At 41.8% G+C, this 8,432-nt stretch overlaps 1 protein-coding gene across 1 annotated transcript in view; it reads right to left on the minus strand.

Annotated features, from left to right (window-relative positions):
* Positions 1 to 2,212: 2,212 nt before the first annotated feature.
* The window catches only part of LOC114615583 (ATP-binding cassette sub-family A member 9), a 61,189-nt gene continuing 54,969 nt past the window's right edge, over positions 2,213 to 8,432 (minus strand). Inside the window, exons 33-39 of the mRNA XM_028761281.1 lie at positions 8,330 to 8,405; positions 8,162 to 8,256; positions 7,519 to 7,638; positions 7,185 to 7,325; positions 6,407 to 6,486; positions 4,193 to 4,248; positions 2,213 to 3,560 (exon numbers count right to left, since the gene is read on the minus strand). Of these exons, the coding sequence (XP_028617114.1) occupies positions 3,462 to 3,560; positions 4,193 to 4,248; positions 6,407 to 6,486; positions 7,185 to 7,325; positions 7,519 to 7,638; positions 8,162 to 8,256; positions 8,330 to 8,405 (667 nt within the window). The 3' untranslated portion in view covers positions 2,213 to 3,461. The remainder of the gene's footprint in view (positions 3,561 to 4,192; positions 4,249 to 6,406; positions 6,487 to 7,184; positions 7,326 to 7,518; positions 7,639 to 8,161; positions 8,257 to 8,329; positions 8,406 to 8,432) is intronic.

Here is an 8,432-nt window from a genome sequence, read left to right on the forward strand (position 1 = left end):
CTTTTTTTTTCCTTTCAATTTTTCCCTTTTTCCTTCACAGAAATGATTTACAGATTATTGTGTAAGACACCACTGGGGTCGTGTCTTGTAAACTTGCAAAGAGCCATGAACTACACACTAAACTGTTATTGCGACATCTACACTACACTATTTCATACTGACCATTTTTTATACTAATTCACTAATTTGTTCCAAAACAGTATTTTTTTAAAATCGCTCAGTGTTCTGAGAGTAAAACCCCCAAACTTATAATAAGAAAACCTAGGAGAACTGTTTGTTTGTTTGGTTGGTTTTGGTTTTGTTTTTGTATGAAGATGATAAGACCATGAAGCCATTGGCTTAACAGAGAACTTGGCCTAGCTCAAAGGTGTCAGCCGTGGTTCTTAACCTTCTTGCTACTGTGACCCTTCAATACAGTTCTTCATGCTGTGGTGACCTTCAACCATAACATGGTTTTCATTGCTACTTCCATAACTGTAATTTTGCTACTGGTAAAAGCAAGCTGGGTAATGCAAGGATCATTGCACTGCTTGGGCCTTTGTTTTATTACAAGAAACACTTATTCTAGTACTAACAGGTACAGTGCCTTCTCCTGGGTATGTGCTCAAAGGACCGGAAGTCTCACTACAGAAATGTTTGCATATCCATATTTACTGCTGCAACAATCCCAATATTGAAGATACAGAACTAGCCTAGTACTTTAATGACAATGAATGGGTAAAGAAGATGTGGTATATTCACGTGGTAGAATTTCAGTTCTAAGGTAGAATGTAATCATGACATTTACAGGAAAAGAGATGCAACCTGAATTACTTGAACTATCCCAGGCACAGACAAATTCACCTTATTTATGGTCATATTTAGATCCTAGGTTCAGATCTTTGTGAATTGGAATTGGTTCACCTACTGGAGTGCACATGCATGCACACATAGTATAGATTATAAAATTAGGAAAAGGATCATGAGACAAAAAAAAAGGAGTCTTGGGACTGGTGTCCTAGCTGTTTTTATTGGTGTTACAAACACCACATGAGCAAAATCACTTTACGAGAAAGGGTTTTTATTTTAGCTTACAGGTTACAGTTGATTTCCAAAGCAGGAAGGAACTCAAGGCAGGAACTGACGCACAGATCATGGAGGGATGATGCTTACTGGCTTGCTTGCCCCGATTTGCTCAACTACCTTCCTTAGACATCCCAGACTCATTTGCCTAAAGATGATTTCATTGAGAGTGGCCTGGACACCCTTCTGTCAAGAAAAAGCCTGGAGAGCTGAAAAATAGCTCAGAGGTTCAGAGTACTTTCTCCTCTTCCACAGGTCCTGAGTTCAATTCTCAGCAACCACACAGTGGTAGTTCATAACCATCTGTAATGAGATCTGGTGCCCTCTTCTGGCCTTCAGGCATACATTCAGACAGAACGCCGTATGCATAGTAGGTAGATCTTTGAAAGAAAGAAAAGAAAGAGAGAAAGAAAGAAAGAAAGAAAGAAAGAAAGAAAGAAAGAAAGGAAGGAAGGAAGAAGAAAGGAAAAGAGAGAGAGGGGGAAGAGAGGGAGGGAGGGAGGGAAAAAGAAAGAAAGAAAGAGAGAGAGAGAGAGAGAGAGAGAAGGAAGGAAGGAAGGAAGGAAGGAAGGAAAGAAAGAAAGAAAGAAAGAGAAAGGAAAGGAAAGGAAAGGAAAGGAAAGGAAAGGAAAGGAAAGGAAAGGAAAGGAAAGGAAAGGAAAGGAAAGGAAAGGAAAGGAAAGGAAAAGAAAAGAAAATGACTGGGTCTGGAGAGAGAACTCAGCCCTAAGGGCACTGGCTGCTCTTCCAGAGGAATTGGGTTCAGTTTCTAGCATATGGAGGCTCACCTCTGTATATAATTCCAGTCTCTGAGTATTTATTTAATGCCCTCTTCTGGTCTCCATGGGCATCATATATGTGTGACGTGCAGATATATATGCAGTTGGAACACTCACAAGATAAAAATAAAAGATAAAGAAAATGCCTCACAGACACGCCAACAATTCATCAACCGAGGTTCCCTTGTTCTGAATAACTCTAATCTGTGTCAAGCTGAGAAAGTATTAAGGAGGGGAACATAAAAAGAAGACTTTAGAATATATACTACATAAACATGGAAGAGGGCTATGATCTGGAACAGGGGGAAAAAGGGAGGGGGGAACAATGGAGAAGGATCAACAAAAACAGACTGTTTAGGGAAACACCACAGTGAAATGCATTACGTTTTATTTCAGCTTTGTTTGTTTGTTTGTTTGTTTGTTTGTTCTGAGTGTAGGTATATAGACACATGCCTGACACCATATGTATGTGGAGGTCAGAAAACAACTTGAGGGCTGGGTCTCTCCTTCACAATTTAGGTCCCACTCAAGGATCAAACTCTGGCATTAGACTTGACAATGGGTGCCTTTACCTACTGAGACAGTTTTCTAGTCCCAAATAAAGCATGTCTAATGCATTGGCTTGTATCGATTAATTTGTTATTCATGAAGCCAGGTAAATCAGCAGGGCCAGTATTAATGTCTCTTTTTGAAATCAAAGGCTTGGAGCCTTTGTTCAAGGTCTACTTGAGAGTTACCCTAAGTTGAGGGCAGTTGATATTCACATACACTATGAAGTTACAACCCTAGCGTCAAGGGAAATTTTTCATATAATGTTTTCATATAAATTTATAATTTCCTATAAATGTTTGGTTAATTTGTAGCAATAATAGTAGTAACAACAAAAATCTCATAGATGAGTCCAGGGTAAGTGTACTGATGTTGCAGTAGATAAGCCATAGCTTTCACAGACTTGGGAAATAAAAATGTACAAAGCCAGTCCTTGTACCTAAGAGTACCCCCACACACACACACCTTTGCATCACTTTTTTACTCATTAAAATTTCAGAAATGTTTCAGATTCATATGTAAATATGCACACAGTCATTTATTGGTTGCAAGTGTTTGCCTCCACCAGTTTAAAGTTGCTTTTGCAGTCACAATAGACAAAACACTTCTCCGTAACCCAGAGTCTGCAAACTGTGAGAGAAGAAGAATCAGTGAATGATAAGCAGGTCAGGGTGAGTTACAGAAAAACAAATACTGTGCTGTTGGGAAATCAATTGATCCTCTTCTCCCTAAAATCAATATTGTTTGCATTATACCTTAGCTAGACACGAAGGAAAGAAAATAGTTAATGTTTTGAAGTTCGGGCGAAGAAATCAATCCGTCTCTTTAGCGTACTCAGAAGCACTGACACTGCTGTAAATGCAGTTTAAAACGCCACACTGCGTGCAATGTGACTTGATTGAGCATAGACTGGCTTCGTGTTCTACACATTCGCCATCACCAAAGACAAAGTCTGACATGAGTTTCAAAAACACTTAGTGCTACATTTGAGATAAGTAAGGCACACTGATGCTTTTAAATGCTGTCTTTAAGAAGGATGTGAGCTTGAAGATACAGAGAGTATGTCGAACTTTAAGGTTCTTCCTGTGGGAGGAGCTTCCACTTCACTGAGGAATTTGTTTCCTCATCAAAATCATCCAGCTCCTGCTCTTTGGAGAGCTCCAGGAAGACCTGGAAAAGAGAATGCATAAGGAAAAAAAGAATGAGAGGCATACCACATACCTCCTATAACTACAAACGATGCAAAGGTTATATACTTCCTATGTCTATTTGACCTTCTCTTTTGCATGTATGTGTATTCACATCCATTGTGGGTTGGTACATTGTACGCTGATATCCATGGAAGCCTGGAGTTGATCTCAGGTGTCCATTTGAATTTCTCTATGAAGTTTACTTCTAGAGGTAAGGACACTCAACTGAAGCTAGAGGTCTCCAGTTACTAATCCAGCTAGTCAGCTGGCTCTGTGGTGTTAAGGCTAGAGGAGTCAGCCATGCCTACTTGGCCTTATATGGATTCTAGACGTTCAAACAGTTGTCCTTACACTTGTTCAGAAAGAGTTTTATCCACTGATCCATCTTTCTGACCCTAAACTTACTTTTTGTTTGTTTGTTTGTTTTTTCGAGACAGGGTTTCTCTATATAGCCCTGGCTGTCCTGGAACTCACTCTGTAGACCAGGCTGGCCTCAAACTCAGAAATCTGCCTGCCTTTGCCTCCCAAGTGCTGGGATTAAAGGCGTGTGCCACCACTGCCTGGCTTAAACATATTTTTTAAGATTATATATAATCACTAAAATTTACCTACCTGCTCCAGAGTGGACTGTGAGAGGCTGTATTCTTCCAAGTCAAACTTCTCTTTCACTGTGTAAGGATGAATTCCCATTAGGAGCTCATATATTTTTATTCAGGGAATTTTACCAATTTATAAACAAAAGGACACACAAATAATTAAAAAATAAGATAATAACTATTTTTTGAGTTAACTACTAGGAAGTAAATATACCATTTAGTCATACCAAAAGATAGACATGTTTCCGTAGAGGAAATATGCAAAGGCATTAGAAGATGCGAAAGAAGAATAAAAATTTCCAGAACACCAATATGACATAAAGCTAAAACATGGTTCTCCTTGTTCTGGAAAACTCCCATGTGTCTCTTACATCTGCCCTTCTTCTTTCTGCCTCAGAGGCTAATGCTGAGCAATGTGCCCCATTTTCAGCAGGCTTCAGGGTTTTCAGCAGGAGGGAAAAAAGAAAAGTAGGTCATGGCTTTTATTCTTTTTTTTTTAATTTAATTTAATTTTTTTTACTTACTTACTTTGCATCCTGCTTACTGCCCCCTTCCGGTCACCCCCTCCCACAATCTTTCCCTCATCGCCCCTTCTCCTCCTAGGTATCCCCCCACCCTAGCACTTCAAGTCTCTGTATCCCAAAAGCTATTGCCTGTATGTGGGATATGTTCTTCTAGCTGGGCTGCCTCATCTGGCCTCAGTGGGAGATGGCTTTTATTCTTCCATTCCCTGCCTGACAGTGAATCTCTTGATCAGTGGTCACTATTTCTCAAAGGTGACAAAGTCGACACTGTTCTTCTCCAGACTGTGCCTTTCTGTCTGTTTGGATCTAATGACAGTGGTAACCATTGTGCTGATTTAGTCTCAAGATAATGCACTATGCTCCTGCACAGTAACTGCAGGTGTGATAACTACAGCACCCATAATCAACCAATCTTGCTGCCATGTGACAGCTTCTCTCTTCTCCTTCCACTCTGTCTCAAAGGGACTCCTACTATCAGCTTATAAGACAAGGAGGCAACATAGTAAGAAGACAGATTAAATAAAAAATTGTGCGACCTTCCTGGCTATTGGCAAATGTCACCTGAGAGAGGAAAGCCCCTAAGGTTATGCTGAAGTTTGCATCACCCACATTTGAACTTCTGATACAGAAAAACAAATCTATATGGGTGTTCATCAAGCCTGCATTGTTCTCGAAAAGTTCTGAGCCTAGTTCCTTCAATAAGTGTATTGTAGCTGAGAACATTAATGGTGTCTGATAACCCTTGAGGAAATGTTGATTACATGTCCGTATTTGTCACTGTGTATCATCTTTCCATCATGAGGTAGAAAAACAGTATTTATCAAATGTTTAAAAATAACCCCCAAATGAGAACTTCAATGCTAGCAAATTAAGTACACGAGAAGGAATGTGCATTAGGAAAGAATATTGATGAAGGCATAAACATCAGAAGGCTTTTAAAGGAAAGCTACTTTCCAGCGGCCTTCCTGGAACATCAATCCTGTTGGTGGTTATCAATTATAAATGCGTCCTGTTTATGAGAGCTCCATGGACTGCTTCCCATCAGAAGGATGCCAACCTAGCAGCAAGGCCAAAACAAGACATCCAGGAAGATGACGGACCAGAGGGTAAGAGTATACAATGAGATTAAAAGAAAATCTTACATGGTTGGCCCTAACCATGTATCAGGAAGACACAAGTGGGGAAGTGTGAGTTCTCAGCAGAAGGCAGTTGGCCACATTGAAAGCATAGCACAAGAAAAGCCACAAAGAGTACTGCAGTGTGGCTCTGACAAGTCCTTCACGAGCTATCCAAATAGTCGTCAGTTTGTGACACTAACTTGAAAGCTAAGGAGCCTTTGAGAGATGGGGGACAGCATGTGGGATGTAAATATATAAGTAAGTTGAGAGGGAGAGGGAGGGCAAGAGGGAGAGGGGGAGGGGGAGGGGAGAGGGGGAGGAAGAGGGAGGAGAGGGAGAGGGAGGAGAGGGAGATTGAGGGGGAGAGGAAACACTACCTCATAATGGCATAAGGCTTATGGAAACTTTTGAAGTTAGACTTAATGCATTTTGCATTATGAGATACACATGCCAAATCGGTTTGTTGAGAATCACTGGGTTAGATGTCTCAGCCATTTATTAATTATGCATCAATATTCTATGATTTTTTTTTAAATCTAGTTTAGACTTTAATGGTTTGGGGACTATTATTTCTAAACATGCACTTACATCTCTCCAGTTTGAAGAAAGCCTCGGATAAAGGTCGTACCTCCTCAACAGGCAACTTATAGACCATCAGAGAGGAGTACCTGCGAAGAGAAGAGAAGGTTGAACACTGGGTTTCAAGGTTGCAACCTTGATGAGTGTATTCCTGAAAACAAACAACAATCCTGTTGACTATGTGCATCAATGTACATCTTAAGACCTGGAGATGGCTGTAGTCCAAGTGCTCTTTGATCAACAATAAGTTAGGAAGAGGGGACACAAGGGAGGAAGACAGTAGCGTGGTGAATAAGACTGCTCTTCCATATTAGGAAGAGGAGAATGTCTAAGCAGAAACTGCTAGTTATGTGGTATTACCTAATCTACCCAAGCCCCGGGCACCATGACTAATACAACTGCTGAGGACGCCATCCTGTGACTCTGAGGGCTTTCTAGTACCACCACTCAGCTCTCTCAGGGCAGCTCCTTTAATATGGGTGGTTCGACCCTCCGGCAAGGGCCACTGAGATAATACAAGCCCAAACATACAATAGTCCCTGACATACTTCAGAGTCCACAAATGCTAATTTCTTCACAAGAGCCAGCCTCCAGTGAGGAATTTAACGTCCTTTTTATTTCCTGTGGCAGCCCTTGGAACAGAGGTTCTCTCTTAGTAATGAAGGTACTCACATTTGCTGAAGGTAAAAACAGTGAGAAGACAGAACTTTTACTTCTCATTATTCTAAAAACAAACAAAAACAAACACCCCACGAAAATAAAGATTGAAAGAATACATACACATTACCTTTCCTGCCGGGCAGCCTGGGGGAAGAGCCTCATGATCTCTGCATTCAGGAGCTCCACCTGTGTGGGGGTCTTCACCTTCATCTCCAGCAGGTAATCTTTGCCAAATTTGCTCTTTAGATGTTGAATAGAACCAATACACCTGGAGATAGGCAGAGAGAGGCTGAAGTCAAGCAAGGAGAGACAGCCATCTATGGCCAGTGCAAATAAGCATGTGAGTGCTACAGCAGGGCCAGGCAGAGAGAGGCACAGATTCCCCAGCTTCTCAGAATGGGTAGTGTCCTTCTATCATACAAAGTAACCTGGGGAAAAGAGAAAGCTGGAAAGGTACTCACCTCAGTCTCCCGGACACCATGATGGCCACACGGTCACACACAGCCTCTGCCTCTGCCATGTAATGAGTGGTCAGGAGGGCGCCCCTCTCTGTGTTTGTAAAAGTTGCCCGGATCGCCTGCCTACAGTTAGGTCCAGGAGAACAACTAACTGAAGAGAATCCCCCTCCCACAATCCTTCCCCCTCTCCCTCCCATCCTCTTCTGAGTGGGAGGGGGCCTGGCTATCCCGCCATCCTTGCTCTTCGAGACTATGAGGCTAGGTGCTTCCTCTTCCACTGAAGCCAGACAAGACAACTCAGATAGAAGAACTTATCCCACATGCAGGCAACAGCTTTTGGGATAGCCTTGTTCCAGTTGCTCAGGGCCCACATAAAGACCAAGCTGCACATCTGCTACATACATGCGGGAGTCCTAGGTCCAGCCCATGTATGAGAATAAAATTCTTACTAGTGATAGATGGAAGGAGTGTGCTTTTTAGTTTTGTACTACAAGTGTTGGTCAGAAAACCAGATTGCATGCTTTTTCTGCTATTGTTGCTTTTCTTGGTAATGAATGTCTGTTCTTTTGTTTTTAAGTAAACTATGCTGAAAGCCAGTTTTTATAAGATCCAAAAGTCCCCACAAGTATAGCTCCTGAAATCTCACCACATTTGCTGCTGCCCTTCAGGGTCCATCCCAGTTGACGGCTCATCCAGAAGCACCACAGAAGGGTTTCCCAGGATGCTCAGGATGAAACAAAGCTGAAACAAGACAGGGCAACCTATGGTCATCAGCCTGCAGAATGCAGACTGGGATACCAAGTTCTGTACATACCTTTCTCTTCACTCCCTCTGACAGGGTCTTGACAAGAGCCTTCGATTGGTCCTGCAGTTTGAGGGCATTCACCAACCTGAGAAACACAATGAGTTGGTCGTCA

This window comes from Grammomys surdaster, unplaced genomic scaffold (assembly GCF_004785775.1).
Source record: "Grammomys surdaster isolate TR1022 unplaced genomic scaffold, NIH_TR_1.0 126906, whole genome shotgun sequence".
In the NCBI taxonomy this organism is placed as follows: Eukaryota; Metazoa; Chordata; class Mammalia; order Rodentia; family Muridae; genus Grammomys; species Grammomys surdaster.